This window comes from Myotis yumanensis, unplaced genomic scaffold (genome assembly GCF_028538775.1).
Source record: "Myotis yumanensis isolate MYYU_CA2020_CCGP unplaced genomic scaffold, mMyoYum1.0.hap1 SCAF_1, whole genome shotgun sequence".
NCBI classification, from domain to species: Eukaryota; Metazoa; Chordata; class Mammalia; order Chiroptera; family Vespertilionidae; genus Myotis; species Myotis yumanensis.
The window spans coordinates 194,186,509-194,204,891 of record NW_027223752.1 but is presented as its reverse complement, the minus strand read 5'-3'; the positions used below and the strand labels follow the sequence as shown (position 1 = coordinate 194,204,891).

Sequence of the window (18,383 nt, the reverse complement as noted above, 5' to 3'; positions counted from 1 at the left end):
TATCCAACACCATTTACTTTAGTTTCTTTATGCAAATGAAAACTATATTTGGCACAATGAAAAAAAAATGACTAGCCATTGGTAATACATTCCATTTGATAAAGAGATTAAGGATAGGTCTACCTGACACTCAAAAGCTCAAGAATTCCTAAAAAAATGTACCTAAGTAGTTTAATATGGCAATGTTGGTAAAATGTCTTTGAAATATTATTTCTATGCAAAATTTCATCCAAAATCCATATTTTTGTCAAAGAAGTAAAACAACCTGAATGTTATTAACAGACATGATTCAACATTAAAACCTCAAAAAGCAATTCCTTTGTATGAAGAGTAATAACAGAGAAAGAAACAAATTAAAAGATAATTTACTTAGCTCCCCTGGCTTCTTTGGCTCAGTGGAAACAGCATCGGCCTGCGGACTGAAGGCTGCCGGTTTTGATTCCAGTCAAGGGCACATGCCCAGGTTACGGGCTTGATCCCCAGTGGGGGGCATGAAGGAGGCAGCTGATCAATGACTCTCTCTCATCATTGATGTTTCTCTCTCTCTCTCTCTCTCTCTCTCTCTCTCTCTTCCTCTCTGAAATCAATCTATATATATTGATAATATAATCTACACTAATAAAAGAGAAAAATGGTAATTGGCGTACGACCGCTACCCTTCCCATTGGCTAATCAGCATATCCTTATGCAAATTAACTGTCAGCCAAGATGGCGGCCGGCAGCCAGGCAGCTGGAAGCGAACATGAGGCTTGCTTGCTCCAGGGACTGCCAGCCTGAAAGCAGCCCTCAGCCCCTCACCCAGACTGGCCAGGCACCCCAGTGGGGACCCCCACCCTGAAGGGTGTGTGACCAGCTGCAAACAGCCATCATCCCCTCATCCAGGCTGGCCAGGCACCCCAGTGAGGACCCCCACCCTGATCCAGGACACCCTTCAGGGCAAACCAGCCGGCCCCCAGGCCTCTATCCTATATAGTAAAAGGGTAATATGCCTCCCAGCACAGGGATCAGCGGAGCCGAGAGGTCTCCTGGCACCAAATCAGCATGACAGGGTGGGCTGTCAATATGATAGTATTAAGAGGTGGGGCCTCTAGGGAGTAATTAGGATTATATGTCATGAGGGCAGAGCCTTCATGAATGAGATTAGTACCCTTATAAAAATCACAAAAGAGCCCTAACCAGTTTGGCTCAGTGGATAGAGTGTCGGCCTGCGGACTGAAGGGTCCCGGGTTCGATTCCGGTCAAGGGCATATACCTTGGTTACGGGCACATCCCCAGGAGGGGGGTGTGCAAGAGGCAGCTGATCGATGTTTCTCTCTCATCGATGTTTCTAACTCTCTATTCCTCTCCCTTCCTCTCTGTAAAAAATCAATAAAATATTAAAAAAAAAATCACAAAAGAACATGCTTCCTCTCTTTGCTCTCCATCACATGAGTGTAAAGCAAGAAGTTGGCAGTCTACAACCTGGAAGGGGGTCCTCACCAAAACCCAACACCATGTTGGCACCCTGAGATCTCAGACTTACAGCCTCCAGAACTATAAGACATAAATTTCTGTTGTTTATAAGCCACTTAGTCTAAGGTACTATGTTCTAACAGCCCAAATTGACTAAGACACTTGGAAAGTTTGAGGACACATTGCTTTAAATTCTCTTGATACATTCTTAAGAGCAGTGGCTCTAAATTTTGTATCTATACTGAAATTAATGTACTGGTTTGGGCATAAGTATTTTTTAAAAAATATATATTTTATTGATTTTTTACAGAGAGGAAGGGAGAGGGATAGAGAGTTAGAAACATCGATGAGAGAGAAACATTGATCAGCTGCCTCCTGCACACTCCCTACTGGGGATGTGCCCACAACCGAGGTACACGCCCTTGACCTGAATCGAACCTAGGACCCTTCAGTCCATAGACCGACGCTCTATCCACTGAGCCAAACCGGTTACGGCTAGGATTTTTAAAAAATATATTTTTATTGATTTCAGAGAGGAATGGAGAGGGAAAGATAGAAACATCAATGATGAGAGAGAATCATTGATCAGCTGCTTCGTGCACGCCCCCCTACTAGGGGGTTCAAGCCAGCAACCTGGTTCATAGGTCAATGCTCAACCACTGAACCACGGTGGCTGGCCTGGGCAAAAGGATTTTTAAAAGCTCCCTAGGTAATACTAATGCAAGACCAAGGTTAAACCAATGCTTAAAAGATAAAAATTAATAGCTGTATCATGAAAGTAGTTTATTATATGAAGATAAAAATAACTTCTCTTAATTAAAAGGCATTTAGTCATTTTAACTATTAGATTGGTTTATATTAAAAAATAATCCATTTTATAAGTCACATAAAAGACATGATAACTTTTCTCATGCTATTTCTTAGTTATTAAACAAACACATCAGAATACCTCAAATGTACTCAGCACTATGCTAAGCACTGATGGATAAAACTGGATTCCTGTACTCTTGTATCCACCTATACCTTTTAGGTGTCCCCAACTCAACCACCACTATCATCACTTTCTCCTTTCCCTCAGGGGTTGCAGTGGATCAGAGTACAACTGCAATGACAAACACAAATATACCTTTTGGGGACAATGTTCAGATTTAACTACAGATTTGTTGATGTTTTTACTCAAGGATTATTTATAGGGCTTAGTAAATCCTAAAAAAGAAATTAATTCTGTAAAGAACAGATATCCCAGAATATAAAAGTTATGATGTCAATAGTTAATCTGCTTAAATAGTGGCAGGGAGTTTTAAAAAAAAAAATCTTATCACATCATGTTTTACAATATAAAATAAATGCTAGCAAGACTGAATTAAAAACGTAACAGATTAATATTATCTGATTTCCAGAAGGGAAAGATTTTTCCAAGTATAAAAGAAGAGAAAATAATCACAAAGAAAAAGACATGCTCATATAAAAGTATTCTAAAAAACACCTTTAAAAAAGGATATATAAAATCAGAAAAAAATTTTTTTATCACATTTGACTAAGATTCACATCAATACATATTCTCCCTAAAAAAAAAATGGCCAAAGGATATTTAAAAAACATTTTTGTAACAGAAAAACCGGAAATAATCCAGATATCCAATAATGTAAATGTACATTAAGTTATTATTCAAGATAAAATAGTGTGCAATCACCAGAAAAGTTATTTTCAAAAACATAAATGAAATAGAAAAAGTTCAAAACATAAATATGCTTCAAAACATAGTAAGTTAAGACATCAAATTCTCAAGCCTAGTAAAAATATTTTAGATGTGAGTATAAAGACTGGGATACAAATATTAAAACATTCATGTTTTTCCTTCATGCTTCAAAATCTTTACAAGAAATATGTATTCATGTAATTAACAGAAGTTTCAAAATCAATATCCTTTGAGCTAGAAATCTACTAGAATTTTTTTTTAATCCAGAAAAAACACAGAAAAATACTCAATGCAGTATCCTATATAATAAAAGCCTCATATGCAAATTGTCCTCTCGCCCATGAGTTTGACTTGAGTTCGACTGCTCGCTATGACGTGCGCTGACCACCAGAGGGTGGTGCAGAACGTGGCAGGCATCGGCAACGTGGTGCTGCAAGTGGGCGGCAGTGGAGGTGCTGCCAGCCCCAATGGGCCCCGACAAAAGCGGGACCACGGCGCGACGGTGGAGCAGGTGACCAGGCGGCACCATGCCAAGGCAGGTGTGAGCGGGGGACCAATTGCCCACCGAATGCCCCGTAGATGGCGACCAGCAGCAGTGGCAGGGGGTGGGGCCGCTGCCCGTCTCCCAGGCACTGAGGGAGCTCTGCAGGGGCCCAATGACTCAGGTGGAGGGGTGTGCATGGGGGCCCAAGGGCCCAGGTGCTGCCAGGGCCCAGAGGTCAGGTGGAACCTGTCCTTCCACACCAGACGCTTACACTTCGATTGCCAGCCAGGCCTAGGAACCACACCCATGCTCAAATTTCATGCACTGGGCCTCTAGTTATTTATAATAGCAAAAGAAAAAAGAAAAATTAATCTGACATATTTAAATTAATATTTCCAGCAAATATTAAATGATACAGAAAATATAAATGTGTGAGGGGAAAACATTAATATATATAATATGGTCCCAATGTTTAAAATGAGCATATGTCTGTATTTGCATAAAGAATGGACTGAAAGAAAAATACCAAAATATAGCATCATTCATTTTAACTTTCTTTGAACCACTCTGCATTTTCCAAGTTTTCTATGAGAGTATACAATTTAAAAAGTTTTCCATCCCTTCCCTACAGAGTTAAAAATAGAGTGACTGCCACTAAGACATTTTATTTTAAATTGCTTCGAAATTCATTCACTCCTCTAAACATAGCCAAGAGCAATTTTTGAAAAAATTCACTAAATATGTTTAGGCCTCCTTAAATTAAAATGCACCATAAAACATAAGTATATTAGATGCTGCTATACAAACATGGTATACTTTCAAAAGTTAACATTGACAGTCATCTGTAGTAGGAGCATCTGCAATGGAACTGCATGATACTGTATAAGCTGAGTACATACTGCATGTACATGATATGAAATGACTTTATAACTAAAAAGATAAGAGCTCTTTTTAGCTCTATTAGCTATGTGGAACTCTATTAGCTATGAAAAATATTTCATTGCAATTTACCACAACTTAGTCTATTTTCCCGCTATATTTGGTCAAACATTTTACCCCTACATCCTGGGCAGGACCAGACCAAATGATTTCCGGGGCCTTATAACGTTTGTGGGCTGGACTTCCCCACCCCTTGTTTGGTCATGACAAAGTAACTGGTACTTAACTAGGCTTCTTGTCTCTTTACAAACAATGAATAACAGGCAAAACAGGTATTTGATAACACAACTCAAAAGAAACAAGACATAAACCCTACTACTTCCCCATCCGCATGCCATATCCAGCAGTATTTGAGGAAAACATAGCCAAGAAGTGAAGTCTTACTTGTTCAGGAGATGAAGAAAGCTAAAATCTGTGGGCCACAATACTGGAGGGAAGAACTGGGAAAAGAACTAATAGGGAACTATAGGATAAACAACTATCTGGAGTTCCTACAGGGTTGGGATGTATGTATGGAGATCAAATCAGCCAGAGAAGAGGGATTACACTTGAAAGTATTTGTAGAGAATCCAGAAAGGCCACATAAGAGTAGGCAGCCCTAACCGGTTTGGCTCAGTGGATAGAGCATCGGCCTGCAGACTCAAGGGTCCCGGGTTCGATTCCGGTCAAAGGCATGTACCTTGGTTGCGGGCACATCCCCAGTAGGGAGTGTGCAAGAGGCAGCTGATCGATGTTTCTCTCTCATCGATGTTTCTAACTCTCTATCCCTCTCCCCACTTCCTCTCTGTACAAAATCAATAAAATATATTTTAAAAAAAAAGAGTAGGCAGATTACCTAACTGTACAGTACAGGTTCCTAGAAAAGAATGCTTACAAAGAATGAAGCTGATTCACACTGCTAAACAAATAACAACAACAGAAGAACCCAATATTGTTTAAAGAAGGAAAATAACACTCAGACATTCAGCAATGAAATAATATTATGTCTATCAGAAGGGGGAGAGAGACACATCAACTGGTTGACTCCTGCAAGAGCTTTGACCAGGAGCGGAGCGCGAACCCCAAACCCAGGTACATGCCTTTGAGCAGGAATCAAACCCGCCACCCTCTGGTGCGTAGGCCGATGCTCTAACCACTTAGCAACACCAGCCACGGGGGACCTAAAACTCCTTTAAAACATGGTCAAAGATTTAAAGAAAAATGTGAACATAATATAGACAGAAATGAAAACTATAAAAATGAAGCATCAAATAGAATTTTCATAGTTGAAAAAATACAGTCTTTGGTACCAAAAACTTACTGGATGGCACTGCAGAAAACCAGTGAACCTGAGACAGAACACAGAAATTATGTGAACAGAAGCACAGAGAGCAGAGACAGAAAAAAATGTCCAGAGGCAACATTACCTTTAAAAGAAAATAACATCGAGTGTAACTGTAATCCCAGGAAGAGAGTAGGTGAAAAGTAGAAAAAATATTTGAAGAAATAATGCCTGAAAATTCTCAAAATTAAACAAAAAAATATAAACTCGCAAATCAAATACTCAACAAACTTCACACAGGATAATCCCTAAGAAAATTATACCAAGGCATGTCACAATAAAACTACTGAAAATCAGTAATAAAATTATCTTTAAAAAGCCAGAAGGGAAAAAAAGACACTATGTACAAAAGCAGAAAAGTAAGAATAATTGCTGCCTTCTCATCAAAAGGAATGAAAACCAGCAGACATGGGTTAGATTCCCATTCCAGGGCATATACCTGGGTTGCAGGTTCAGGATGGCGAGGCGCGTATGGGAGGCAACCAATCATTTTATCTCTCTCACTTCAATTATTTCTCTGTCTCTCTCTCCATCCCTCCCTCTCTTTCAAAAATCAATGGAAAAATATCCTCGTGTGAGGATTAGCAAAAAACAAGCATTTACTGTGTATGAGATACAATGTTAAGTCACTGAAGACACCAAGAAGAATAAAACTATTCACAGCAGATCATACAGTAACACTAAAAGCTCAAGACAATGAAAAAAGAATCCCATTAAATATAATCTAGAAAATCACAAAAATCAATGTCAACATAATTCAGCATTCTCCCTTACCTATCACTTTATGAAAGATATATTCTTTGTAATTCATAAAATGTAAAATGATGATCCACCTGACAAGATTTATTAAATGACACATGGAAGGTTTAATGTTAATATTTTGGTTCTTTAAATGGGTACAGTCTTATAGAAGGGAAACCTTTCTATCTACTGTTATTTCCATTTATTTCATGAAGAATACTATAAACAATAGGAAACTCAGAAAAATATTTTTATAAGATAAAATATTATACAAATGTGATAAAATATTAAAAAGGAAAAATTTCCAATATGTGTAAACATTTAAAACACCAGCACATGTTTTTAGAAAATCTTAAATAGTATTTCCTTATAAAATACAAGAATTTAGAAACTGTATTTCTCAAATCTGCTTAACATTTCACACAAATATATGTTAGTCTTTGTTATGATGACAGGGCATAAACTACAAATGCAGATATGTGACAAGGACTAGGAAAGTGAACAAATTCAAGGTTAGAACCAGCTAAGAATAAACACTAGTTAGATGAATGCAGTCAACAAATGAGGTCTGTGTTAGGCTGGTCACAATATCCAAACATTAAGTAAAGGATCAGGATCTGGACAATCTACAGCAGGAAAAATAAATCAAACTGAACTCAGCAGCAGGTATCAAAACTCAGAGAAAGAGGCTAAATGATAAAAAGTTAGAGATTAAACAAGGAATTCAGGCAGCAGAAAACACCAACAAGCAGTTTAACACTAATCTCAAGAGTTGCTTAGAAATTGGACTTGGGAAGGGTTAGTATTTGAAAAATGGAAAGAGATGTGCAGATGTTTACTGACATTTCTTTTCCTATAAAAACACAAGATTTCCATGCCAATCTCAAATTATGGCAAAAAAATATAATACAAATATACAGGGTATATAAATATAAGTACAAAAAGAAGGTACAGATTTTAAACAATTCAATTTTGCTACCAACCAAAAGAATTTGCAACAAACAGCTTATTTAGTCTTTAAATAAACAAGATATACATTATTAGAATCTTATTGTTCATTTTTATAGACAATAGAAAAGATAACTAGTCTCAGAGAAAAAAAAAAAAAAACGCTTGATTTATGAAAACCACTGGGCACCTGTGATAGTATACTGAAAAGAAACAGGATTCAAATTCCTTCACAAAGTTTTTCCCACTTCTTAAACCTGCTATACTGTAGTTGAAGGATAGAAATCATGGCGATCCCTAAGTCTTTCAGAGGATCTATGAGGTCAAAACACTTTTATAATCCTACAATGCCATTTGTCCATTTCACTGTGTTTACATTTATACTAATGAAACAAAAGTAATGTAAAACTGCTGGCCCACTTAATACAAATCATGACACCGATCATCACATTCTTCTCTGCCATGCACTCATAATTAAAAGAAAAAAAGGGGTGAAACGGCTAGTTCCATTATGAAATAGTAAAAAATACGAATTTTTACATTTTTAATCATGAGCATGACTTTTTAATATTCTCTGTAACAAAATAAAAAAATTTCTACTGTATACCTAAGTATGTAGTTATCGCAACAAAAACACTTGTGTGAATGTGAGCTAAACCAGTAGCTTTTCCTGATGGAATATAATTTTTACTCAAGACAGAGTTCAGACTTACTTGGCAGACTGTTTTTTGAAAATGAATGAAGTGAGCCTGTCATTTCAAGTAAACAACTCTTTGTCATCTGTGATAAAATTTCATTGGGCATTTAAATGGGTATTAAAATTATTTGTCATACCAATGAAAATCAAATAAACACTAAAAAGTAAATGTTTATCAACAGAATTAGATAGGATATATGATTGTATTTTATGTGCTTTTAAATAAACTATCAATGGAAAACAAAATTAAAAATTTGGCAAACATAATATGACACTGTGAATGTGACATCTTCCCAGTTTTTCACTTTTCTAAGGAGACCAGTGGTGATATTAGCAAATATGCTTTTAAAAAAAATATTGTAGAATAAAATGCAACAGTATTGGAAACTCAGTAAGTAAACCAGTATTTTCCAAATGACCATTGTATGATGTTAGAAAATTGCCCTAGCCAGTTTGGCTCAGCGGTCAGAGCATCGGCCTGTGGACTGAAGGGACGCGGGTTCAATTCTGGTCTAGGGCATGTACCTCAGTGGCAGGCTCAATTTCTGGCCCCGGTATGGGCACATGTGGGAGGCAAACATTGTCTCTCTTGCATTACCAACTTTGTCATGATCAAGTCACTTCACATCAGAATAAGTTCTTAGGTCAAGCGTCAGAACAAAGGCCCCTAATAATTCAGAACCAGGAAAAGTGCTTATGTTGTTGCACGTATATGCAGATAATAGATGAGCTTTCCTAATTCATTCTCTACAACATGCATTAACCACTGAACTATGATGAATTAATGTGGGACTAGTGGCATTTGGACAAACTGGCCTTTACTCTCATGTAACAGCAATAGATTAATTCATAGATGTTTAGTTACACTACCTTTTAAAAGCCATTTGAAGCCTTCATAATCCACTAAAATAGTCTTCTTTACAGGGATTATTAGCTATCATAAGTGTCTTCTAATACTTTTCCCACTTCCCCCTAAAGTTGGAGTATAAAATTAATGTTACAACTTCTACCCCTCCCTCCAGGATAAACTTCACTTTCAAATAAGAGTACATATTCATAATGCATACTATAGCAGGAACATGAATGTGTATGGAGAAAATATGTAAGCATATATGTGAGTGTATTGTATGTATATGTACATATACACATATATTCTGTATACGGATTTAAATGCTAATAGAAAAATCTTTAAGGATGAAAAGGTAAAAATGGGATCCAGGAAAACTTCTAGATAGCCCAATATTCATGATAATACATATTTAAAAATATAAGCATAAAAAATATAACCTAAAGGTGCTTAGATAAAGAAAAATATCTGTCTGTTGATAAATTCAGAATGCTGAAAACATGGGTTTCCAAATCTTCAAATAAACAAATGAAGTAAAATATTAGTATTCATATACATATCTGTAGGCATCCTGAATTCAAGAATGTTTCATTACCAATGGTAGACATTTTGTCTTCTGAACTTTTACCTTCGTGAAGCAAAATTCAATCTCATTGAATTTGAAGTGCCTAGAACATTGAAGGTATTTAATTAAGTATTGGAGTGAAATTTTTAACATTCAATATACCCAACATGTCTGACCTTTCCAAAACCTTTTAATAAATTTAAAATGTTATTTATATCAATCAAATAATTTATACATTACCTAACTTTTCTGTCTCTAGATCAATATATACACCTATGTACAAAGAGGTGCTCTAACTCTTCCTAGTGAAAAATTTCACCTTGGTTATACTAAATTTAGGATTTTAACATTAGAAATCCAGATTTACTGACATAATATATAATGTATATTACCTAAGCTAATATATTTTATAGAATAAAAATAAATATAGCAAGTATCTGTCAAAAGAGTCTATTTCAGGGAGATTTTATATCATTACTGAAAGTAACTTTATACTATCACTAAAATAATAGCAAGAGGATTTTCCCTGTTTGAACTAGAATGCACTACTTATCATTAACCCATAATATTTGACAAATAAAAAAGAAGCAACAACATTCTCATGACTCTTTCAATCTAATTTATAGATATAAAAGGCTAATATGCTAAGTGTCGATCTGGGTAATGACCTCACATAGCAATGCCCAGCTTACTCTCCCTAGCGACTGGTCTCCTTGCAGTTTCTTCAGCCCAGGAACACGACTTGCTTTATAGCCAGGTGGAAACATTTTATACTTTAACCAAATGTCTGTGAAGCATTTTCCTGTGCCTCATCTCATTTGATCCTCACAGAAGTCCTGGAGTAGGTAGATATGAGACTTGGTGGAATCCTTTTTTTTTTTTTCATTAGCCAGAAAACGGAGATTTAGAAAGCTTAGAAACTTGACCCGACTGAAAAGAAATGGTTGACCCTGAGAATGACTTTAGGTTTTTTCACTGTGCAGAATATAGGCAAACACTGCTGCAGTTAAATATTTTACCCTTTGTTCTCCCTGCATGATCTACAATAATAATCTGCTTCATGTTGACATTTACTGCTGTGTTGCTGACAATTACTAGAAAGAGAAGTTGGGGCGCTTCACTGGGATGGAAAAAGTTTAGCTAAGTCAGAAAGCAGGTCTAATTAAGCAAGTTTATTCTATATCTATAAAAGGCTCAGTTGACTTGCGCATGCACGATACATATAAAGCTCTCACAGGCACCAGTCGCACACGTGTGTTTCGATCTGTCATTGTCGATCGTGAATTTGGTTGACACTTCTATTATAGAGAAAGGGCAAACAGCAATATTAAAATATTTATTTTAATTAATTTTCTTTCACTGTGCACGAATTTGTGCACCAGGCCACTAGTTAAAAAATAAAAACCATCTGGTGTCAAGACATGGTTCCATAATAAACCAAAAAGGATTCAACCAAACTCTCCACCCACAGTATCTCTTACACAGCAACCATAAAGATTTGAGACTTTTATAATCTATTAGAGGCCAGGTGCACAAAATTCGTGCACTCGGGGGGAGTCCCTCAACCCAGCCTGCACCCTCTCACAGTCCAGGAGCCCTCAGGGGATGTCCAACTGCCAGCTTAGGCTCGCTCCCCGGGGACATCCTTAGCACTGCTCTGGAGGTGGGAGAGGCTTCTGCCACCACCGCTACGCTTGCCAGCCATGAGCCCGGCTTCTGGCTGAGAGGCGTTCCCCCTGTGGGAGCACACTGACCACCAGGGGGCAGCTCCTGCGTTGAGTGTCTGCCCCCTAGTGGTCAGTGTATGTCACAGAGACTGGTCAACCAGTTGACTGTCTGGCCCCTGGTGGTCAGTGCACGTCATAGTGATTGATCGACCAGTCAACTGTCTGCCCCCTGATGTTCAGTGCATGTCATAGCAAGTGGTTGAGCGGCCTTAGCATATCATTAGCATATTATGCTTTGATTGGTTGAACGGCCAACCGGATGACCAGACAATTAGCATCTTAGTCTTTTATTATATAGGATATTACAACCTGTAAAATCAAGTACAGATGAAGTCAGAAACCCTTCCTTCAACTGACAAAGGAACAAAACTGGGCATGAGAGTTGTCACTCTTAATTGTAAATATTTTTATTTTCATAAAAATTGCTCCCTTTTAAAGCAAACATGTTATCAAATGTTATTCCCTGAACAAAGCATTCTGAATTTAAAAAACAGAAATATTTGTGACAATTTCTCATTTCTAAGACAACTCTTACAGAAACTACTAAAACCAGTGAAATTGTAAATAAAACTAAAATATAAAATAATTATGTTTCGAAATAACCTCTCATGTTTCATGTATTCTTATAAAATAACTTACATATATATATAAACTTCATGTTTATATACACAGCACTTCATTACACAAACTTGGAATACACACACACACAGTTTGGAGGACTTCCTCTTCTTATTGATCTCTCTGAAGTACTAAGGTCCATCATTATATATGAATTAAAGGAAAAGTATCAAAATTCTAAAATTATAATGTCTCAGCAATATAAGAAAACAGATATATAAGCAGGCTCACGTCCCTTTTCTATCATTTGTATTTGACTACTTCCTTCAGTATTAGTTAAGGTTAACAAAAGGAACAGAAACACTTTGACTACTTTGCTTTGGGGGGAAAATTACTGACTGATTTGGATAACTTAAGTAATCAAGTTTTTCTATTTAACCCATTACCTTGGTATACCTGAGAAGCAATGATGTAAGTTGAAATCAATCTCTTCCAGTTTTAAAAACTTTAGACACTTATAATATTTTACCTAAGTTTTTGAAGATCATTTAAAATTTCAAATTAAATGATGCTAAATAAATAATCATCATAAACCATAGCATTATGCACTGTATTCACTGATAATTCTGATTTAAGAACTAAGCTACTCCGGAAGACAGAAAAAAATAGAAGGGTTCCAATGTTTAATGTAAATAAGCAGAAATCTACATAAAAGTTCGTATGTTCAATAAAATCACAAAGATGAAAATTAAGGTAACAAACTTAAAATAGTTCAATATCAGGTACAATAATATAATTGTCACTGTGATATAAGAGGAACTTCATTATTCATTATTGACATCTGTATAAGGAGTTAATCCTTTAAACAAATAATAATTTTCTGGAAAGCTCGTTGTGTAATTGTATCTTTTCACTTGCAATATGAGCTACTTTAGAAAATGGTACTTAGCTTCACAGAGTTATTAGCAAGTTTATCCTCTTTGAACTTTTTTTAACTTTTCTTTAAGTATGTTTTTATTGATTTCAGAGAGAGGAAGGGAGAGGGAGAAAGAAAAACATGAATGATGAGAGAGAATCATCAATCAGCTGCATCCTCCACGACCCCTACCAAGGATCAAGCCCACAACCTGGGCATGTGCCCTGAAAGGGAATAGAACCATGACCTCCTGATTTACAGGTCAATGCTCAACTACTGAGCCACACAGGCCAAGTTAAACTTTTATTTTTAGCACTAGGTCATTATAAATACTTATAACTTTAGGAATAAAAGCATATTTTATTAATACTTGAAAATTTTTTACATCTGGCCTACCAATATGGAAAAATCCTCAGTTAAATCAAGTAATATTAAATAAAGAGAAAACTACTCAGTATGTTTTAATGCAACAGGTATATAGGAACCAAATTAAGAGATTAAAAATTAGAACAAATAATTAAAATGACAGGCTATTTTAATAACTACTAAGATAGAACAAATTAGGTATGGTAAAATCTTAATATGATATTAAACAATTTCAGTGGAAATCATAAAAAGAAAATTTCTAAGATACCACTGAAAAACCTATACTTAAGGCACAAAGCTATGCTTGTCGGTTTTCCTAGAAAATAAATAACACTTTCAAAATCTGTTATATACTGTAATTTTTAATGGCCAAAAAAGTCAAATAGATCTATTAAAATCTATTAAGTACACTTTTTTAAAATCCAAAGCAAACTTTTAAAAAGCAAATGAAAATGTACCACTAGAAACTCATAATCCAATTAGACTTGTTTAAACTCAACCATTAAAGTCATGTGACCACTCCTGTTTACTTAAGTTTCTTAATAAAAGTATATATACTACTGTTTCTAAGTAGATAATTCACCATACCAGAATTTTTTAAGGAAACTCACTAACAGTATTTAAAAAAAAAAGGAAATAATGGAAATTAACCAGAGGATTTAAAACTCAGACAATAAGCTCTTAGGAGAGAAATAAGGAATATGTATGTTGGCAGGTGTGTCTACAAGAAGCTAGATAATACAATGGAATCAGTTTTCATTCTGCAGAACAACCATGAGGCTTGCTGCAATGTCAGCTCCAAGCACACACTGAGGGACTCCAGAAAATGCTCATTGATCATGCAGCACTTTATAATGCGCATAGGCTTTTTTCTCCTGCTAACCCTGCCTAGCTTCCTTTTGCAGTTTATTCTCTCAAGCCCTCGCCCTCTAATCAAATCACTTCCTGAACATAGGGAAATATTTAATAAATTATCTTAACAGTTTGAATATTAGGAATACCATTTACCATCATGAGACCTCTTTATCGGACTTAGCCAGTCTTTTCTTAATGAGGGGGGGAACCCCTACAAGGTATAGTTAAGAAAATGGGTTTTAAATATCTATACCTATAAATACAAATGTTTGACAATATACTACACATCCAAGGCCAAAACCAATTATAGTTTCACTTTGACACGTATTTCTTTGAATTGATTTATACTCAAATAGGTTCTTATAAAATTGATACAACTAGGGAAAAGAGAAAACATAATTCAAAATTCTTATAACTCAAAATGTAGGTCTTACTGGGAGTTCTGAAGCTTTAGTGCCTTACATTTTAGGATCCTTTACTTTTTATTTGCTAATTTATTTTATAATACTCAAAGTCACATGAAAAATCTAGAACTAGATTGATATACATATATGCTTATTTTCACCCACAAAACTAAAATAACCAGCAGTTTTTAATAGTTAACTGCAAGCAGAGCTTTAGGCTTAGATATGTAAATGAATTCTAAGACATATGATACTAAACCTACTACTCAAAGCTTCTTTTCAGACCCCACCTTTTAATGAGTTAATCTAAAGGTCACCACCACAAGCACAGGCTTTTATTAAGTCCGAGGCCTGCTCTCTTTTTTTAAATTTCTTATCAAAAATATATCTCACAATTTATGAAACATGAAGTTTTAACAAAACAATTCTAAACTTGTTTAGTAAACACATAAATCAGATTGCCACATTCTCACACGGAGTAAGGTCTGACTGTATCTTGCTTTTATGCTCTGCCTCTCTTTGCTCTCTCCTCTAATCTATTCATCTGAAAAATAATTCCGTCAGATAGATTTCTTTGTTTAGATTTCAACTTTCATTTCATTTACAAATCTAGCCCTACCTCAAGAATGTCTTCTAGAACATATGCTTCCATTTCAGCCGCTGTCTCCACCATGTTTTATCAAACTGCCATGTTTCTTACTGCACTATGATTAGATCATTGCCAGCAGGAACACTCCTCTGTGTCAGCAAGGGAACAGGAAATGGAATGTTCTATTACATGCCTAAAGCAGCTTAGCTGTTCACTAGCCAGGCATCTACCAAAAGAGCAGGGGGTGACTCACTGTGTATTTTTTAAAGATACAGACGCTCTATTCCAAAGCAAACTTCTGGCAAGTAATTTTAACAGACAAAATTGATAAAGTCTCTCATTTTATCATTTGAAAAATTAAAATCTTAAAATTCCAAAAAAGACATCATTATATATATATATTTTTAAAAGCTATTTAACACGCCTGGCTTCCTGGTTGAACAAAAGAGGTTGAAGTGGGTTACGTAGTAATTTGTCCTTAGTAAAGCCTTGTAGTAAAATTAATGGCTGTATTAAATACTCAAAGGAGGCAAGGTAATACCAAATTAGGAATTTGCTACATCAGACAAATGCATTATGTAACATATATACTGCAGGTGTTCACATGAGGGTGTCAAAATAATTATCTTAATGTAAATGTTTTTTAAATGGTAAACTGGTTTTCTATAAACTAATCTATTTGAAAATATCTAAGAGAATGAGATTAACATTCAACTAATTTACAATTACTAAAGCAAGACATAACACATGGTTATATTCATTTTCTAGAAGTGCGTTTAACTTCATTTAATAACCAAAGACATGCTCCCCCCCACATCATAAATATTACAAGAGACTAAAATATTTCAGATAACCAAAATTCAGAAACATTGAATATGGACATTCAAGAGCAAATAAAGTGAGTGAGTGAAGTAGAGCCAATTTATATTACATTCATTATTGTAACTGCTCCTCAGTTTAGTAAAGTTTGTTACTTTGTCAAATTTCTTCCCTATGTAATCTGAAATATGAAAAAATTCAATAAGAATGATGTTTTATGCTCTTATGGGCATTAATAAAATAACCCTGCACTTGTAAGAGTGCCACATAAACAACTGAATTTTAATGTGCAGATTAACCAATCTAATTTTAATTCTAAAGTGAAGAGTTCTTCTGGTCTAAAATTTCCCAAACACACACACACACACACACACACACACAGACACACGCGCGCGCGCGCGGGGGGGGGGGGGGGGGGGAGGGAAAGGAAAAAATAATTTTTAAAACTACAGAAAAAAATTAGAGGGAGCTATTAACACTTATGGCCAAGTCTATGCTGAGAAAGATGATATGAATGACATTGCCAATAATGCCTTCCCCAAAGTAACACCGTATTTTAATAGAAAGAGATTTTATAGTTCTCTTGGGCCTCAATTTATTAATCTGTAAAATGAGGTAACATTCATTCAACATGAAATATGTACTGTTTATCAGAACCTGTTCAAGGTACAGTAAATAAGACATAATTTCTTCTTACAGGTTTATATGAAGATCAAATGAGATAAAGTAATACTCAGTTTCTGATATTAGGAGGCACCCGTACTGTCAGGCAATATGTGTTTTATTTTGTTTTTAAATATATTTTTATTGATTTGAGAGAGAAAGGAAGGGAGAGAAATAGAGAGATAGAAACATTGCTGAGAAGCATCAATCAGCTGCCTCTTGCACGCCCCCGTACTAGGGATCAAGCCTGCAGCCTCAACATGTGCCCTGACCATGGTTCACAGGTAGACTGACACTCAACCACTGAGCCATACTGGCTAGGCAGGCAATATGTATATTTTTTCATAAATGTTATTTAACCCTTACAATAACCCTAAATGATAACTTAAAAGAATAACATTAATAGTTACATTTTGCTTACTATATGCCATATGCCATTGTATTAACTCATTTAATACAACTACCCTAAAAGAAAGGAAGGTACTATTATTATTATCTCTATGCTACATATACAGAAACTGAGGCACAGAGAGGTTAAGTAACTTACCCAACTTACTCCTGAGCTAATTAAATTGAGAAGCTAACATTTGAATCCAAGCCGTTGGTTCCAGAGTCCGTCCATCTGCTATACTTCCTCCAGGTGATATTATCCCTATTTTACAGAGGAGGAAATCTAGTCTCAGACAGTACACACAGTTATATGGCAGAGTTGGGATTTACCCAAAAACAATTTGACTCCAAAGCTGTGTGAAATTAATGGAAAACAAATGACATCAAAAATGTTTTCCTTCGGACTATATATAATGCTTATGTGTGGGTATGTCTGGCATTTGGAGTGTTCTCAAACAAAATAATTTCCAATGTAATGACCTAGCTTACAAAGAATTAGCAAACTGGCTTTTACTATTTCCTGCCTTCCAGGTCAATTATTTTTATGCTTCAAATAAACTGCTTCATCCTTAGACTAAGAGAAGTCATCAATAAAGTTTCTCTTTTCTTAAACCTTCCTCTAACATAAACAAGCAAAGATAGGTTTGAGTTCAAAGAATTCTCATGTTGGAGCAATCATTTCCCATAAGCCAAAAGTAGGTTTTCCAATGTTATATGACAAGAAACCCAGCACGTTAGGCTCAAGTCAATCAAACCACTCACTCTCGCCTTCCCTTCTGTTCTAGGATCATTAAGGATTCTTATATTTTCTGACATTTCCTGTTAAGTTTCTTTCTTTCTTTCTTTTTTACCAATAAATATGTGATTATGGCTTTTCTACAGAATTAGAGGTGTTTATATACCATCTACCATCTCTTTCCCTTATCAGAGCAGAAGCTTGATGAAAGTAGGCAACACTTTGTTAACCTATGTATATAGGCAGTAGTCTCTGGCACAGGCCAGGAACTTAAGTATTTATTGAATAAATGACAAATGTATGAATAAAGGAATCATTTGATATCCAGTAATCTATCCTAATTCCTTTTAAATTTTATGAGAATAATTTCTAATGACAAAAACATTTGTTCTGTGACTACTACCTATAGGTCACAATAAGAAATAGTCAATATAAGCAGAATTTATATTTCAGAATTTTGTCATTCTTTGTTATACAACAAATTAAGTATTTCCTCTTAATTTTATTTTCTGGTCCTTTTTGTTAATATGATGACCTATGCCACAGCATAAGATACTATGGGTACATGGATGTGAAAGAAGATTCATATACTTCTGCCTTAAAACCCTACATTTTGGCCCAGCTGGTGTTGCTCAGGGGTTGAGCCTCAATCTATGAACTTGGAGGT

The 18,383-nt window shown here is 35.6% G+C and overlaps 1 protein-coding gene across 6 annotated transcripts in view; it reads right to left on the bottom strand.

The window, feature by feature from the left end:
• The window catches only part of ANKRD17 (ankyrin repeat domain 17), a 177,967-nt gene that overhangs the window by 121,756 nt on the left and 37,828 nt on the right, over positions 1–18,383 (bottom strand). Inside the window, exon 1 of one of the 6 annotated variants that reach the window (XM_070395169.1) lies at positions 15,139–15,227. The exons of the other annotated variants lie outside the window; for them this stretch is intronic. Within the exon in view, the coding sequence (XP_070251270.1) occupies positions 15,139–15,192 (54 nt within the window). The 5' untranslated portion in view covers positions 15,193–15,227. Of the gene's footprint in view, positions 1–15,138; positions 15,228–18,383 lie in introns of those variants that run through there. 6 annotated transcript variants of the gene reach the window in all.